The sequence below is a fragment of the Charadrius vociferus genome, unplaced genomic scaffold, assembly GCF_000708025.1.
Source record: "Charadrius vociferus isolate BGI_N301 unplaced genomic scaffold, ASM70802v2 scaffold14, whole genome shotgun sequence".
NCBI classification, from domain to species: domain Eukaryota; kingdom Metazoa; phylum Chordata; class Aves; order Charadriiformes; family Charadriidae; genus Charadrius; species Charadrius vociferus.
In genome coordinates this window covers 4,905,040-4,924,221 of record NW_009648876.1, presented here as the reverse complement: position 1 = coordinate 4,924,221, position 19,182 = coordinate 4,905,040, and the positions used below count along the sequence as shown (strand labels likewise).

General features: G+C 34.5%; 1 protein-coding gene across 1 annotated transcript; it reads right to left on the bottom strand.

Annotated features, from left to right (window-relative positions):
- Window positions 1–3,308: 3,308 nt before the first annotated feature.
- On the bottom strand, window positions 3,309–18,974 carry G2E3 (G2/M-phase specific E3 ubiquitin protein ligase). The gene is made up of 15 exons (XM_009886932.1): window positions 18,938–18,974; window positions 18,003–18,100; window positions 15,889–15,990; window positions 15,188–15,312; window positions 13,618–13,783; window positions 12,801–12,907; window positions 11,631–11,747; window positions 10,163–10,287; window positions 9,934–10,066; window positions 9,116–9,241; window positions 7,887–8,197; window positions 7,049–7,230; window positions 6,714–6,886; window positions 4,169–4,368; window positions 3,309–3,557 (listed from the first exon to the last, which is right to left on the bottom strand). Exons 1-15 carry the CDS (start codon window positions 18,972–18,974, stop codon window positions 3,325–3,327), a joined length of 2,235 nt encoding a protein of 744 aa, XP_009885234.1. The 3' UTR covers window positions 3,309–3,324.
- Between the last annotated feature and the right edge of the window lie 208 nt (window positions 18,975–19,182).

The window sequence follows — 19,182 nt, the reverse complement described above, 5'->3', positions numbered from 1 at the left end:
CACAGCTCTGCGCCTTCCGGGCCCCGGCGCGGGGGGGGGAAGGGGGGAGCGGGCAGTGCTGTGGGGGGAGCCCGAACGAATGAAGAAACGGTATCTTACGGGTGGAAATTTATGCCTATGCTTCTAGAAGTAAAACCCATTAAATCACCAAAATAAAAACGCCGAAGAATGTTACGTAGTTATTCCAACAGAAATTTAACTCTTTATTAGAGTTCGAACATATACGTGATAGTTATTTCCCACAATCACCGATTACTTCAGCGCTGATGCTACACCTGTCAAGTATAACATTGCTTGAAGATGGAAAATTTCAGGCACTGATCCCGCAGTTCAAGTTAGAACTAAAAGTATTTACAGAATTACACTTTCTGGTGTAATAATTCTACTTACAAGAAGTTTTAAAAGAACCTTGTTTATGCAATACAAAAATCAGAGGGTTGCATTGGTTTTTTTTACAAACTAATATTTTGACAATGATATTCTGTATACATATGATTTGAAATTTAACAAGCTTTTGCCTTTTCTCTTTTATTCAACTAGCAATTCCCTTCTTCAAGTAAAAAAGTAAACATTGAGCTTTAAAAATGCTTTACCCTATAACACAGAATCAAGATAAACTTCAAAAGCCTATTTTGTAGCCTCCAGAATTTCATTTACTTCTATTTGAATGAGAATTTCTCAATACCATTTTCAAAACGCACATGCAGAATGTGAGTGTGAATTAAGGACCAACACTCCACTCTGTTTTGAATGTACCTCTCCAACTCCTCAAGTCTTCCAATGCCAAGACTGAACAGCTTAATGACGTAAAAGCCTTATATTCACATTACTGTATTATTACTTTCTCCACTGAAGGTTTTAAAATGCAGTCTATTTAGTTCCAAGTTCTAAACCACTTCCCTTGCCAGAAGTACCAAAAGTCCAAGAATTGTCCTTTAAAATTATCCACACTCTGCTTGCTACTTCTGTAAGTTCTTTATTTCCTATACAGAAAAATAACATAATATTACAGAAGACATTTATCTCTAACAAGGCAAGAAAAAGGAATACTGCACTGGGTACACCACTCATTCTTATAATACTCTATCTGCAGGAGACTGCGTTGCTATATTTTAAAAATATGAACATACAACATGAATCCTTATTATGCAAATAAATTTGTAACAATCAATCTTCCTTATAATGGTAATAGACCATTCTGAAGGGTAAGAATATAAAGAAGTTATTGGCAGTATGACATTCAAAAATTACGCAAAGATGACAAACATGGAATATTATTGGAGCAAAAAAACCCAAGGGAATGAGAAAATGCTTAGCATATAGGCAAGTCAAAAGACATTCTCCAAGAGCTCATACATTTATTTTAAAGGGCACTTTAATACGCTTTTGGCCCAGAACCAGAAAAACACTAGCCCTATCTTAATTTCAAATATTCTTAAATTTCTAATGACAGGACTTTTATGAGATTGTTTTAGCTGTATGAAAAGTAGTGAGAAATGCCTGATCTAAGCCTTGCAATAATTTACTTAGAGACTTTTTTAATTATTGAAATAATAATTAAAATAATTATAAACAAGTGGCCTGCACACTTTTGTTACCCAGTGATGGAAACAGGTCTGTATAAAAAAAAAAGATTAGCACCTCTCCCAAGACCAAGAAAGAAAGAGAAGCTGTAGCAGTTTAAGAAAGATTCAAAATGCCTGCATATTGTTAAAGGAACTGTGCAATTCAAATACCCCTCTGCCTCTTCGCCTTTAACCCTTTATAAGCATGGTCTCAAATTTAGTGACTCTTGACTGCCACTTGCACAGTTCTTGAGTTGTAATACACTGCTATGTAATTAGCATTTAACAATACAATTTGTTAATTACAGGAATACTTGCAATGAACCACAAACCAGAACTTGAAAACAGATTGGTTTGGACTATTATTTTTTTTTAGAAGCACCTATCCATTTATAATTTATTTTCTTGTCAAGGCATTCAAAAGTAAAGCGATCCTGCTTGTATTTTCAAGTTCTATTAATAAAAAAAGTATGATTACTTTTCAGCATTTTGAAGAATGTGTATATATACACATATATATCTATATACATCTATAGCACAACCTATATTTGAGACATAATATAGGTGGTCAAACTGTTGGGGGAGAAATAGTAATATCAAAATTTTAGAAAACTGTACTTGGATGCCCTTTTAGTTTCATAGTTTTAGTATTAGTAACATTAAAGTGTTACCATGTAGGAATTTCACTACTTATCTTTTATGGCTAATTGGCATTTATACGAATACTGCAGAATTGAAATACATTTTATAAGGTTGAAGTTGCTCAGAATGCACCTACCATTGAACAGGAAGAGTTTAGACTAAACGCTAGAAAAGTGTCAGGCACTGACAGGTTGATGGTAGACTGCCTTTAGTTTAACAAATAGTTTTAGTGCACATTTCTATGAAAATACTGACTTCCATGGAAGACAAAGCAACATGTTCTAACGAGCAACAAATTCTTACACTTTCATACTCAACAACATTAAGTCTAACCCTTATATTTCATTTTGAAAGACCACTTATTTTCGCAGATTCAAAATGTACTTCTAGTTTTTACTGTTTTGGCTATATGTGTAATTAAAACCTAACATATAACAGTAGAAGGCCGAAACGCGTGCAAATGTCAAAGATTTTGTTCAACAACAGAAACTCAAGTTCACCCAGATTTTCTTGCGCCTTATTATTTTGCCTAGGTTTTCTCCAGACCTTAATTATATTTTAATGCACTAACCACAATGACCTTAAAACTCCCAAGTTTCTTAACTTTCATAGGTTTGTATGAATTGTCAAAGTGTAAATGAATCATCAATATAAAAACAATTACTGAAAAAATATACATGGAACATCTGAAGAACTGCATCAGTTTAACTTGAGACAAAGCTTTACAGCAGTTATCTTCAAAATGTACCTGACTTGACTTTGATAAATAAGTTACTGAAGTATGTAATACCATCAACATACTTACCTGTGGGAAATAGCTAGAATGTTACAAAGTTTGGTAACATTGCATACCTGTCTACAGCAAAAGTAGATATTTACAGTACTTCTGTAGGAAATTGCCGATTGTTAAAGCAAACTTCAAACAGGAAGGTGATTCAACAGATAAAGTGTATTTTCATTTGAAAATTGTTTTTCTTCTCACAAGATTACTATTCTTAGCATATCTTTGGAGGGAAAAGGCCAAGAGCATGCTGTCCAAAAATACAGTAGCAATGTGCAAGCAGACATTCCCGCAGAAAACTGAAGTTTCCAACATCCAGCTTAGTAGCAAAAATATTTATTCTCTTTCAACTCTTAGTGTGTTTCTGATGGTGAACTCCATTTTATTTTTAAACTGCTCATATGTCTTTGTTATAGGGAGCTCTAAGCAATTAAGGAGTCTGTTTCCAACAGGGTATCTTATATGCAAAAATTTAATACTAGGTTCAGGATCAAAACCAATGGGTGGTATAGAAAAAGAGCCTGTTACGAAGAGCAGGATATCCTCCAATGTCACTACTGACTCACCACCTAAAAAAGAAAAGGAAAAGGATCATATCAATTACTGCCTATTACCTATAAACCATTATCCTGCATGTTAAACGTTAGAGGGGAAAAAAAACCCTGAAATCGGGAAACCCTAGATCAATATGCTGAATGAATATGCAGTTATATGGCCAAGTAAGAAAAATTTTAGCAAGAAAACCCCACTTGGGTTAGTTCTGAAAAAGCTCAAGTTAATATAAGAAAAACACCTCAACTTGTTTGCAAGAAGAAACCAATGTTTTCTATCTTTTTTTGAGCCACACACTATCTAATAAGTTCACGGAAAAGCTGAAGAGAGGGGATTAAAGGATTTGAGTTTTTTTTGTTTGTTTGCTCCCCCCACCCCAACTCACAGGAGTTCTTGTACTAATCCTTTAGATCTTTACTCCTGTCAAGTTTGATTATAATTGGGCAACAGTTTTAGAAATTATAGTTAGTAAGGAAGAGGGGAAAGAAGGAACAATTAGGAACTGAGTGACCTCAAAACCTTCAATGTATTTACTCTACTGAATTCTAAAACCCAAACCCTGTGTGTATACCAGCAGCTAAGTACCCTGAACTGGGAATGGGGAAAAGAAAAAACACACCAAACTTACTTTCCACATCTTGCAAATAACCAATCCAAAAATCAGCACCTTCAACTTTATTTACATCTGATGAGGAATGGATTGTAAAGAGATCACAAATAGTTTCTGCTGAAAGTCGTTCAGGTTTGTGGCACAGTATACTAGAGAACGCCTCCGGATGCATTTGCATTTTCTCTAGCACACCAAGAGTTTTCAAACCTTGCCTAAAACTAGGAGAGGGAAGAAAAAAAAAAACAAACAAGCAAGCAAGCATCAGAAAGCCAATAGGTAACTAATTGTACTCTGCATTTTATAAAGCTGTAATACTGGACATAATAAAGTTTTCCCATCTACAGTCTCCAAGTCTTGTCAATAAGGTATACATAGTAGCCCCATTTTATGTTAATCTTGGAAAATGCTTTTAATTCTCATTTTAACAATGTAAGTGTTTCTGTGGAGCTTTTTGGGTAGATGAAAGAAACACCAGTGATATGCAGAAATCAACTTTATTTCCTGGTACTTGACTGCACGAGCATGGTTTACTTTAAAATTTTATGTGAGAACATACTGGATTTCTTTTTTACAGATAACCTTTTAGAAAACAGTTTAAATACTTCATTTTGCATAGGGACAAGGAATCTTAAAGGATAGCCTTCACCTGGCTTCTGCAGTCTACATGTGTTTGCATGCTATTATTTCTCCCTTTGGCAAATTCAGCTAACAGAATCTGGGGCTGCATTAGGAATCATGGTGCCAGCAGGTCGAGGGAGGTGATCCTTTCTCTCAGCTTAACACTGGTAAAGCCACACTTGGAGTGCTGTGTCCAGTTCTAGGCTCCCCAGTATGAGATGTGGACATACTAGAGAGAGCCCAGCAGAGGGCCGCTAGGATGATTAAGGGACTGGAGCATAATCCTATGAGAAAAGGCTGAGAAAGCTGGGACTGTTCAGCCTGGAGAAGGCTCACGTGGAATCTCAATGTGTAGAAGCACCTGAAGGGACTGTACAAAGTCATCAAATCAGAGCCAGGCTCTTTTCAGTGGTGCCCAGTAGCAGGACCAGAGGCAATGGGCACAAACCAAAACACAGGAGGTTCTGTCTGAACATCAGGAAACACTTTTTTACTGTGCGGGTGATTGAGCACTGGCACAGGTTGCCCAGAGGGATTGTTGAGTCTCCATCCATGGAGATATTCAAAACCTGCCTAGACATGGTCCTGGGCAACTGGTTCTAGGTGGCCTGGCTTGAGCAGGGTGTTGTGGACAACACAATTTCCAGAAATCCCTTCCAACCTATGCATCAACCTAGTTCTGTGGTTTAATTAAGTATTAAAAAAAAACAAAAACAAAAACAAAAACCTACACACAACATATAACAGCTCTGCAGCTTGAAAAAATTTTGCTAGTTACTGTGAACTGGACAAGAACATTTCAAGCAACTGGCTTTACAATTTAACAATGTTAAATCAGAATTAAAATTTTACTTAAGTTGTTCACTCATCATTTCTCAGATAGGCTGAATCAGTAAAATTCAGAATAAATATGTTAAAAGTCTACAGTCAGTGGTATAGAACATTAACAGGTAAAGGGACTAACTATTTTACTTACTCTCAGTCCTTGATACTGACAAGCAAGTTCTTGCTGTACTCACTTTTGTACATTTTAAGCCCACCTCCAAAAATGCATAAAACCACATTCTCCCATAAACAAACAGTCTACTTATTTATTACCCTTTCACTTTTTAACTGACTAGTCTTAAAATATGTTATAGATTGGTCAAATATGCCAGAGGACCTTGACTGAAAGACTAATTACTCTCAACTTCGTTAAAAAATCCTCACATTGAAAATTAGTTTTTCATAGCTCTTAGAGATTGAGTTGATTCAAATTTGTCAAATATAACACCATAAATGTGTTAAGTATAAATCCAACTATACTTGGAAAAATTAGCATCCAATGCCTTTTTTTGGAGCAGATGAAGAATGCAAACTGGAAGTAAGGTCAGAGACAACCAAAAAAATAGTCAACGACTGCAACTTTCCCAGCTATTTGAAGTCATCGCTACCTCATGGAAACACCAATGCGATGCTTACATTTTAAGTAGGCCAACTTACACTTGTGCACATTAATGGCCTCCTAATGGCACACACAAACTCCCTAATTAGAACTCTGGAAAACTCATTTAAATTCTAAACATATGTTTAACACTTCTAAAATTTCAAGATTCTAAATTCAAGCAATTCTGAATTCAAAATGAACATAAACTTGAGAAACTTTGTAGTTCAAAGGTCTTTGCCATCCTATAGTTTACAACTATGAATATGCCCTCTTCATAAGGTTGAAAACAGAATGTGGCCAAGGAAGAGTGGAACAGAGCAGATACGTAGAGAAATAATTTCAGTCTTCCAGTGTTAACTAGCTAGTTAACAGTTGCTACTTAATCCACTGAAAATTACAGTACCTTTCATTGATTTAAACAGAGAATAAGTAAGAGTATGTGAAAGTTAGTTTTGGCAACATATTATTTAGTATTTCAATGAAGGAAAAATCCAGGAAGTTTGAAAACTCAAAACAAACCTTTCTAAGGGTGAAATAATTCTCTTGATTACATGATGGATCAATATGTCATTCACCAGCATATTCTTATCACACAAAGATGTTATAGGTCTTAAACATCCAGCAGCAGCAAGGAATTCGTAAGAGTCGTGTATTGCAGACTGTAGGTCGGACAGACTATTTGCATATTTTATCTGTATCAGAAGATACAAGTTAGGAATTTGTTTACTGCATGCATGTGCATATATATAGAAGAAAGTTTTTTAATTTGAACTGAAGTTATATCCAATAAGCCCTTCTTTATCTTCAAATATAGTCTTGAACAAGAATTTGCCAATAAGCTTAGTTTTATTTACCATTTTTATTGTTCGGGCTACATCAACATCAGCAACATCTTCCAAAGCTGGCTTCACATTCTCTGGACCATAGACAAGACAACTGAACAGTGTTTTGGAAAAGAAACATGGAGATGGGCCGCCGTGAACCAAAGAAACTGCAATCATTCTACCAGCTTCAAAATAAAGATTCTCTTTTACAGCTGCAAAAGAAAAAAATATATTTACTATATATGCATAGAAGTCATTTGCAATCATCAATTTTTTAATAGAAGTATCTCATAATGCAATTCCTTCCTACTTTAGGAGATGCAACTAATGGAGGTTTGCCATCTCCTGCTGGTTGAAACAATAAGACTGGTACATTTTACACAGGAGTACCACATTCTTTTACTCCAACTCTTCAGCCACTATCAAGGTTTGGGAGGAGATGTAAATTGCTCTTCCACTTTGTACCAAATGCACATTTAACTCTGAAGCATAAGAACTCAAAGAACCTAACTTTGGGTCTTTAGGGAGGCATGCTATCAGAGATAATATTCTAGAAATATTCTTTTGAGGAAAGGAAAATAAGTAACAGAGAAAGTGAGTCAGAAAAAAATTAACGCCTAGAGAACAAGTACATTAATTAATATGCTGTATTTTTTTCTTGGTTCTTATCAACTTTTCCAACTAAATTTTTTTTTTTTTGTTAATCTGCACCCCACTCCCCTTTAGAATTGAAAAGCAAAAAATTCAAAAAAACAATTTCTATCCACCAGGACTATAACTGTGAACTGGCAATTAAACTGGCTGAATATTTAAAAGCCTTTCAAATTACACAGTTCTTAATGTATTTTTGAACAAAGCATTTACTTACCTTGAAAATCGAGGGACAAGTTCTTTGCAAAAGAGCCCTCAAACAATGATGAATTCTGAAGGTGAAGCATTAATAACTGAAAGAAACGGTGTTTTGATGCACCACAAGTTTCTGTCTTTGATTTATTTCTGCAGTTTGTGAACTTTATTTCAATGGTGTTTGTCGGACTGAAGTTGCGCTGCCTAAATCCTTTTAAAGCACTATTCCAGATCTTTTCTGCATTGATGTTAAGCCTTGTAGTTTTTGTATTAACTTGTAGCTTTAACTCCTTCAGTATATTACAAACTTCCCTTCTTTGCTTTCTTAAATGCCTACAAGAAAGTTGCATGTATTCTCAGATTAAATCTATGATTCATAATTAGCAGCAATTATACAGCAAACATCTTAAAATCTCTTAAGAAAAACACCTCTTTAAAAACTTTGGTATGTTTAAATATTGCCTAAATTATATCAATATTTGGTGTAGATTCTTCAAATTTTTAACTCCATAGTGGCAAATTTTAAAGTACGTCTAAGAACTAGAAAAGAGCAGGTAGAAATAATTACCTGGCATAAAACGAATAGTTACTTTCTTAATTCAATAACACCAACATAGTACCTAACAATTCTCACACCATCATGTTACATTTGAAAAATGTGAAACAAGTGAGAAGTTGAAGAGCTTACCATGTTTGTGTTAGAGAAGTTTTGCAACGAAATTAGAATACACTGTCAACTATTCAATAATACTTAATCTTTGTCACTATAATCAAAAATACATTAGAGTAGGGAGAAATGTTGCAGTTCTAATTAAAAAAAAAAATCAAGACAACAGTCTAAATAAGAGTCCTTCCTTGTTTTCTAACTTACAACTAAATGGACATGTCTAATTTGAAAAAAGTAACTAGGATTCTTTTTACTCCCCTTTTTCTAAAGAATGGCTATCCTTGCTTTGGGAAGGACAAGTATGTGCTTCTGGATTTTGATTCCCTCGCTACCTAACCTAAAAATTCTCAATAGGTATAATTCTTTTCTTGTCACCCCCCTCTAGCATTTAGAAACAGCAGGAGCCTTTATCAAGTTGACTTCAGCTTTTCAGTGTACTCATTCCATTTTTTCAGTGACTATATATATACACACACAAATATATATAGCCACTATATACATACACACACACCATGTTCTGTAGGTAATATGGTATAAAGCCATGTGCTAGATTACTCTTCAACGTAAAAAATAGAAGAAAGTACTTTTTCCTCAGGGAACAGTTCCTGTTTGACATCAGTGGAGATAAGGACATCGTCACTCTGTTGGATGCTGGAAGTTCGAGGTGTGAGCAGGGTGACAAGTTGTTCTGGCACATTATCTTTGGTGATCTATAAGCCAAAACCAGTATTTTAAGAGATACAATTGAAGAATGCACAAACACTTCTTATTTTAAGGGAGCAATATAATTTCCCCCTATTTCAGTACTGAATCTCATTTGTATATTCATTTACATTAAGTCCATCAGTGCCTGAACTGTAATTTAGAAAATAATAATCCTGCATTTTATTATGTGGTGGTTTTAGGATCTATTTTTATTTGCACCCCATACATGAGGTGGAAATCCTGACTGATACAATAACTAAAAACCTAAAAATAGTAGTTTCTACAGACTTGAAAAGTTTTTATTACAGCAGAGGAAAATGTTATTTACATAAACATTTCTAAGCTAGATTTCTAGCACACTATTAACATGGAAAAAATACTGATAAACAACCTTAACTTTACATTTTGCCGTTTGTACATTTGAAGTTACCTCTAAATTGTTAAAATTCTTTTTACAAGGATCTAATTTTATCAAACTAAAAACTGGTTTACGTGCCACCGAATGTAAATAACTATAGCAATTTACAGAGTTCACGGCTTACTCAGAAAACTTCAATCACTAAACTTTATTCCAATTTTATTCAATTTGCAATTTAATATCAGAAGTTTCTCCTGTGGAATAAGCCATCACCTCCTCATGTTTAAATACTATTTTATGTTATAGTTAGTCTCTGCTTGAAAACAGAAAATTACACACTGGAGAAGAAAACTGCGTTGAGATCCAGGTGACTGCCGAGGGCACTTTGGAGATGGCTCTTCCAGCAAACAAGTTGTCCCATCTGTCTTTTCAGAGGTAGCCAAAGAACGCTTTTTCTGTTTGCTATAGTTCCCTGTATGATTAAATTACGTTAGTGAATTCTCTAGCTCTAAAATACAGTGTTATAATTTATCATTTTAAGAAGTCATTGTCATATCCTTAACTTTACCTGATTTTGCTAAGATACTTCTGCACTCCATGCACTCCCAGTTTTGCTCCCATGACTTCATAGATGAACACGCCAAATGAGTTCCACGGGAACCACAACACTGACAACGCTTTATTTCCCATTTACTAAAATTAAAAACTCACATACTTAGCTTCGAATTAGACAGAAGAATGAAGCTAGTTAAAACAAAGAATATTCAACAGTAAGTGTAATCCAGACAATCCAGCAAAGTATAATTTTATCAATCTGGCAGGACTGTGTATAATCAAGGGAAACTTTCTTCAGACAAAATGTATTCACAATTCTTGGCTGCAACAAGAAAAAACATAAGCTACCCGTGTGACCACACCTTGTATTGAAAGAAGCTATGAGTTAGTGTGCTCCCCAGCCTTGAAGTCAATAGCAGCCAACAATTTCTCCTCATGTTTCTAGCCAGCAACATCCTTTGTATTTTATGGGTATTCATCATTCAGCTTTTCCAAATGGTAAACTTTTTAAAGGAGCATATCTGATTATGCTTACACATTCTGAATAAGACTGTACATTAATGGAAGTGTTTAAATATGTTAGGTTTTTGTCTCGACTTCTTCAATTTTGCCTAAACGTAAAATGGAACAATGTCATTGATAACAGTTCAGATACTGGAAGCCTAAGGTACAACTCTTAAAGGCAAAGTAAATCCTCAGGTGCACACATACCATGAATGAACAAAGTAACGTTCAGTCAAATCTGTACAAAGCAAAGTTAACATCTACAGAGAGTAACCTACCGCAGTACTACAGAAACAAGTTGTTAAAGTAGAGGCTCTGACAGCTTTGAGTCTACTCATGCCAATGGAAGATACACATTTCGAAGCACACAAATCAAACAAGAAAGAATGCAGAAAATGAACTTGTTAATCAAAAATTAAGCAAGTGGTAGAGCAGAAAAAAGCCTTTTACATGATCGTTCAAGCCTCTCTTTATAAGCAATATTCTGACACTTGCATGCAGAGGGATAGCTCGCAGCTAGGTTGATTTTAGATTGATTTTACACAGCTAGTTAATTTTCAGCTAAGTGTACTACTTTAATGAATTTTTTATAAGGTATTAAGTATTCTAACGATTATTAAATTGTTGAATTAAGCTTTGAATGAAAAGATACACAACATTAACTTAGGCACATGCTATTCTACGTGTTATGTGGATGTAAAAATTCTACTTCACCTCTGCATCAAATGAGAATAAGGACAAGATAACTGATAATCAATTGGTTTGGTTTTCTTGGCTTTTTAAACTTGATTAGAGAAGATTCGTATTGAAATATTACGATTATAGGGAGTAAGACAAACATTTTATTTGGACACGTTATCTTGGCTTGACATTAAAATGTGATGCTGAAAAGTACTAAAGCATTTAAATAAATCACTAAAAAAGCCATCAAAGAACTATTCCATCCTAGGTTATATCTTACTGCAAGAGTGTCATACCTATCAGGTTCATTATAGTCTCTTCCTTTCTTGCAGAGACATCTTTTAATGTCACAGTGTTGATAACACTGCAGTAGGTCTTGATACGCGTTCTCTTCAAGTTCCCAAGATGCATCCCTATAAACAAGGCAGAAGATCTGTTACTACAACTGTATTTCCGATTGTTTAGACGGGTTACTCTGTCTTTGGAAAAGATGTATGTAATAACCACATGAAGATATGTAATGTTCTAGGCAACGCCTAGACAACTGAGAAGTGTAAGAAAAAAAGTCTGAGAACAAAAATAATACTGTAAGATACACACTTTTTCTTCTATACAGTTACTTTGATGAAAGTATTTATTATTTTTCACATGACCTCAGTGCACATTTGCTCTGTTTCATATTATTCCCCTTTCTCTCTCACAGCAGACATGGATATTTGTTCTGGCAGTCTACTGAAGTTACCACTGAAAATGGTCTCATGAAAAGTAACTCAGAATTTTCCAGGCCAGTATGGCAAAGTTCATCAAGTACTCTGACTCTTCTTCCTCTCCAAAATCTTGAGCTTCTGTCTCTGGAGGGAATTAACGTCTCAGAAAAGACTAGTAGTTATTAAAGAATATTACTTCTAACAAAGAATCATCATTCTGATCACTGCTTGTCTTATTTTCAGTGCCATCAAATGGTGGAAACTTATGAAAAATAGCTCACAATTAAGAAGCAGTTGTTATACTAAACATATCCTTAGCAATCTCTTGCGAGAAGATGGAAGCTGTATGGCTGAGCAATCAGTTGATTATAATACTGTCTGGATAGAAATTCAGATAATTTAAAAACTCGAGCAAAGAAAATACCCTTCTCAGCAACGTCTATGTTAATGCAAAATTATTTTATTTAAGAAACATTTTGATCTTTTAAATAGGTCCCTGGTTGAATCACAGCATTAAAAAAAAAAAAAAGACTTTTCAGAGCTTTCTGCTTTATGTTTGCAATGACTAATTTGGTGTTTGATAATTTTTATGCATAACTAAAAGAAAACAGGCTACTCCTTACCAAACCAAACAATTCTACTAATGAAGGCAGAACTAAGGTTTCACATAATAATAGATGCAGTTCTACAAAATAAATAAAAAATGGTTTTAACACCCTATCAAAGTTTTTATAGAAGATTATTTACAAAATTACTTACTTTTCTGGAATGTGTATTCCCATTCTCAACATTTCTTTCTGAAATTTGTCCTTGTTATTACATACCGAGCACCTAAAGAAAAATATCCCAGCACTCAAAGCTTGATACTGTGTCAAGAAGAAAAAAAAAAAAAAAACACAACAAAAAAACCAAACCGATTATTGAATTACTACCATCTTTAGGATGCCAATAAATAATGCCTTAATATCTATAAACATTACATTCATGGATACTGTCCTGACATGGATGTTAAAGCTGACACCAATCCTGATGTCACTTGACATTGAAGCAAATGGCGAGTGTTTTCTTTTCCTTTAAAGGACAAGAGCTTGCATACTAGAATCAAGTTCATAAACAAAAGCATGATCCTTTTCAGTCAACCTCTCCGGATCTAGAATGGGTTTACAAGAACCAACTTATAACTTTTTCCAGCTGTGGCCTCAGGCAAAGAGAACAGATGATGGATAAATGAAATTTTTAGCATTTAGATTCTGCACATAATGGCTTGCAAGAAGGCAACTACCTAGGTTGGACTTCAGTTCCTAAAGATAACTAAAGGCATGAAGCGTATCACACATGCAGAAACATGGGATGGGGACAAAAAATTAATAATGTGAAAAAAAAATCCTTCATGTAAGACCCATATCAAAATCACAATTTTAGCATTGTCCTACAAACCTAGTATATTTCCATACCTACTGCCTACTTTAAGCCTACGCAATATTACACAATTTTAAGCAACTGTTCCGTTATTTTTTAAACACAACAGAAATGTGACCTGGATGCAAAGAGAAAAGAAAGGGACAATCTATGTTACCTGCAAGCATTCTCGATGAAACCAAGCGTTTTTACAGCAAGGGCTTTTCAATACAGTGTACACGGGAAGCTGTTCAACCAAATCCAGGCATATTGTACACTGCGAAGTTCCTCTAGATTCTTTATCCAGAAACTTTTGGACTGGTTTATGTTCCCAACAGTAAGATCTAAAAATAATAATTTAAGGTTCCCTTGTCAAAACAACGTTTTAAGAACAGTCCTTGTACAATTTGAGGATAGCAAAATTATATCTGTTATAGCTGGTTTTTGTGAATAAATGCTGCGCAACAAGCTAAAGACGGACGTGTACTGGTTTTGGCTGGGATAGAGTAACTGTTATACATGGTGAAGCCTTGCTGTCTTGGAAATAGCTGAACACCTGCCTGCCAATGGCAAGTAGTAAATGAATTCCTTATTTTGCTTTGCTTGCGCATGCAGCTGTTGCTGTACCTATTAAACTGTCTTTATCTCAACCTGTGAGGTTTTTTCACTTTTAACCTTCTGATTTCCTCCCCATTCCACTGGGGATGGTGAGCAAAAGGCTGTGTGGTGCTCTGCTGTCTATCAGAGTTAAACCACAACACACGTTTAAACAAATTATGTATCTAACAGAGCAATAGTAAGGAAGAAGCATGTTGCCAACTGATGCTCTGTAAGAGATCATATACTCCTTTTTCTCTCACAACTTTTTTTGGTCCAAATAACGCATTTCCTGTCCTCAGAACCTCAAGTTCTGCCCATATTTCAATGTTACCACGATGTTAAAGGAGCAATTTTGACTTTGCATGTTGATTCTGCAGAGTCTAGGTAGTGTGTTAAATTTTATAATTTAGCACATTTTTTTAAAAAATAAGACAGCCAAGAAATGCAGCTCTAGAACAAACCTTTCTGCAAACACATTATTTCTACATGTGCTTGACTTACGAGTTGTTTATTTAATAAGTGAAAGTGCCTGTCAGACTTCAATCCACCCACCCTACAAACTCAGCTTACAGTAGGCAGAATAAAACCATAATCAAATGCACTCAGGAGTATTTTGACTACACCCAAGATGCTGGACAGATGATAGTAAAAGAAAATAAACTATTTTTTAGACATTTAATATTAAACCCATTTCTCCTGCAGTCCATCTCTAATAAGCAGACCTAGAAGCCTTGTGCTTTGAAACACAACAGAATGGCATAGTCTGTTTTGACTGCTGAGGTAGGCAGCCAAGCCATTGCCATTTCAACAAAGGCACAGGAGGTAGACCAACAAAAAACTAAACTGAACCATTTTGTAGTTTATTTCAGAGTTTAGGATTTAACACTCAATTTTATAAACAATTTAACTACTTGTAGAAGCATTACATTATATCTTTAAAAGTGTTGAGAATTTACTTTATAGGTATTAGGTATGCAATATAACTGCTTGTTGTTCATGTTTTCCACAAATGAGGTATTTTTTTCGTAGATAACCCACATATCGGATAGGCTGTTAATTATAAACGATGAGAAGCCATGAAAACAAATCACCTCCTGTATAAATACAATGAATTGAAAACGAAAAAGCTACAAAACCCCAGAACTTACCTGAAGTCTTCCATGAATTGGAAAATACATTCTTTTTGTATCCCACAAGGAAAATGGTAACTTCGTTTGCATTTGGGAGCTACACATCCAATTGAAGCACCCTTTTTCTTACAGATATTACATTTCTAGGAATAATTAGTTTTAGAAGTAACAGATTAATATCTGAAGTCCAAGTAAAATTACAGGAATTAAATTAATCGAAAAATTATAAAGTGTGTAACAAAGAATGTAACAGTGACAAGACTATTGTGTTTTAGCTGTATTTCAAAGAGTAAAGATATATAGTCATTTCACAGACTTTGATTATGTATTATTTTATATGCATGTTGACTTCTGACATGTAAGTCAAAATACAAGTTATTTTACCAGGACCTATAGTTCAGTTGCATCTATAAAATTATACACCAGCTTAAGCTCAGCGCAATGTCATGAGGTATTATGCATCTGTAATTTGTTCTTATTCATTTATGTGCAACATACCCACAAAATAAAAATCTTAGCAAACTTCTGCAGATTTTATTGTCTCTTGTGGCTTCCATGAATCCAATTTACTTGTTACTTAAACGTAAAAAAAATTGAGATGCTTGAATGGGCTCAGCACACTGCTCACTGGAGAAAGAAAACAAACCCCGCAGACAATACCAAGTGCACTTAAAAGCTAGGGTTTTTTTCCTTGTAAATACCAAAGATTTCATTCTTACCAGTTTTGCAGCTCTATTTACTTCTTTTCTAATATCTGTGATTAAGAATCCATCTACACCTTCATCTTCTTCCCCTCTCTGCCAAATGCCACTTGACATCAACTATGAAAACAAATTAAGTATTTTAAAACATTCACCTACCTAAATATTTAAAATTACCTGCATTGTGTTTGTCAAGTAAGAGAGACTAGTCTAACAAAGCTTGCGTACAAACATTTTAATGATTAAAAAACGGATCCAAAACTTCTTTTTGTCTGTTATGACACAATAGGGAATAGTAACCAGTAACGTGAAAATCAGTATTTCATAACATCAAAGTCTTATATAACACTGTAGAGCCTAAGGTGGCATAACCTTCTTTTTTGAAGTATACAGACTATTCAGATAATTGTTAAACAATTACTTAAAGCATATAAAGCTTTAGAGGAAGCAAAATTAAATTAGTGTAGTTAATGCGAATGACAATTGTGCTGTGGAGATAATGAAGCACAGTAGGAAGTATCTGGTCTGAAGTGCAACCTGAGAGGAAAAGTAATTCACTTTAGATGAGAATTAAAACAGAATCAAGTAACTAGGCAAGTCAGAAGAGCCTGATGATAATTTAGATTAAAGTTACTTCATAAGGCAGTTACATCACAAACTTCACATAACTAGTTTCACAACTTGATGCCTCCTATATTCTTTACAATCTCATTTTATAGTTCTCATTTTATAATTTCAGCACGGCACCGTTTTCTAAGTACAATTTTATCAATATTTTAGTCAATAAATGTAAAATTTTATACCAAAACCAATTAAGAACATATTTTTTACAAATGTGAGACATTTGGCAAAGAAAAAATGAAACTGCACTACTAACTGACCTCTTTCCAGAGGAACTCTTTTCTTATATAATATTCACTATATTTAAGTAAAATCATGGGGTTTGGTTTATTTGTTTTTAAAAAGAAGCAGGGACCAAACCTAAAAGATGACTGCAGGAAGCCCACAGTAAAATATCTTATAAATCATAAGGCTCAGTGTTGCAAGCATGTCCTTTCCTAGCTGTTCTGCTCCATCAGGAAAGGACTTTTTCCTATTATTTCACATGGTCTTATGTACGAGACAAAATTATTATGAACAGACCTAAATTTCTTTCCAGCTGCTTACTATTTATTTCAGAAAAACAAATTGTATCTTTATGTAACTTCAGAAAACCGTCACTCTGCCTAGTCTTTAAAGGATTCAATATCCAACCTATTAAGCCATTTGCAATCAACACAATCTTTAAAAAACTGGTTGAGACAAAAACCAAAGAAACAACCCCCCCGAATTGTTCCTGATATTCTTGAGACCTTTTTTTTTTTAAACTTGGGAAAAAATTTCAAACTGTATTTATTAATAAACAAATCCAACATTTTTTTAAAAAGTAGTCGTATTATTTTAAAGATCTGAAAAAATGTGAAGTATGAAAGGTAGTTTAAGCATACCTTTAAAAACATGAATCTTGGAAAGTGTCAAGTGTGATAACAAAAGATACTCAACTGTAGTTTATATCCATAGCTTTGTTCAAATTATAAGCTTTTACTAAATAGTGATACTGGAGCCATATATGATGAGTAGGGTACATCTCACTACACTGAAAAGTAGGACTATTTCCTAAGTCCTTTCTGTGTCATACGTAATGTCAGAGAATAACTCACAGTCAAACAAGAACTCATTAGAAATGTAGAGAAAAGTTTGTCTTTTTTTTTTTCCTCTTTTACCACAAGGGGTGGAATTTTCACTTCCTAAATTTTGAAACAACACTTCTGTTAGAGAGGCAAATATGTAGCTGCAATCTGTTCCCTTTCTCTTTACATATACCTTCATTGCTACGTTAGGTTGGGAGAATTAACTAAGTAATTCATCTAAATGGATCATGAACATAATTTAGCTTAGAATAAAGGCTTGTTGGGATTTGTTTCTTCTGCTGCACCTGGCAAGTACAAGCCTTTAAGGCTGCAAGTTAAAACTGAGAGTTCAAGGTGTTACAAAAGCAGTTTGGACAGGTTGGTACTATTGAATACTTGTTGCATTTACTTTTTTTTCCTAGTTAAAACAGACAAGCTCCAAGATCAAAAGCCCATACTTACCAAACAGTAATAATGAACAGTGAGGTTGTATGCCACATAGGTCCTTTTTTCCCCATACTTTTCAGGGCAGTCATCTGTCCGTCCACAGAGAACACAGACTAAAATACAGAATCATGGTTACAATCACAGTGAACGTACTAGAATGACTATGGATGTAGTTACTGCTGTAGAACAGTAACTTTCTTCACTTTTAATCATATGCATCTTGAAGTAGATTACTGGGTAAAGGACAGTAGATACCCCTCTCCTTAACGTTGAATTCCACAGTAAATACGGAAGAGGGCACTATTCGTTCCTTCTCTAGTTCCTAAACGTAAAATACTTCACCAGTTCCACCTGCCTGCTGATTCTGGAAAGGGCTCTCACCCAAGCCAAATTCACAAGCCAATTGTGCTCTCAACTGTTCTTCCCAAAACACCTAAAGATAATTGATAATTATGTTGATAATTAATGACCAACAATGTCCAGGTGGATGTGAAATATGTCACGTAATTGTTTTAGTACTGCACATAAAGACATCACCATATTAGAATCCATGGAGCAATGTATCTGTTTCTTTGTATACACACATGATAATATTCTACCATAAAGAACAGTCATAGTAGTGACAAGACTAGAGGTACTGCTTCAGCCTAAGAAAGTCTTGAATGATACGTCTCAAACACAGCTGTGTTTGATTTGGCAGCTGAATTCCCAAGGATACTTTCTTTAAACATCTGCAGAAAAGACTATTTTTAAGTATTCCAATTACAGCAAACAAATACAAGGCAGCTTAAAAGTTATTTCTTTTTCATTTCCTGAGTCAAGTGGTTCCAACACAATTTGATTACTGAAAATCCACCTGCTTTTTGAGCCCAAATAAAGCAAGTTGATTGGTACTATATACATACGCAGATTAAATATTTCTATAACTATTTAATAAAAACCTTACTTACATGGACTTTGAATATCAAAATTACTGGTTTTACTCATCCTGAGTTCTTCTGGCTGTCTGTCATGAAAAAGAAATAAGGTGTAAGATACATCTAGTGCATTAACAATGGCCATTATATACCACTTTTACATTTTATTTTAAATTGAAGAGCAAAAAAAAAACCCAAACAAAACCCAAACCAAACTCAGTTAAGTAAAATTGGGATCAAGAACAAAAGAACGTTATTATTAACTGTTATCGTGATCG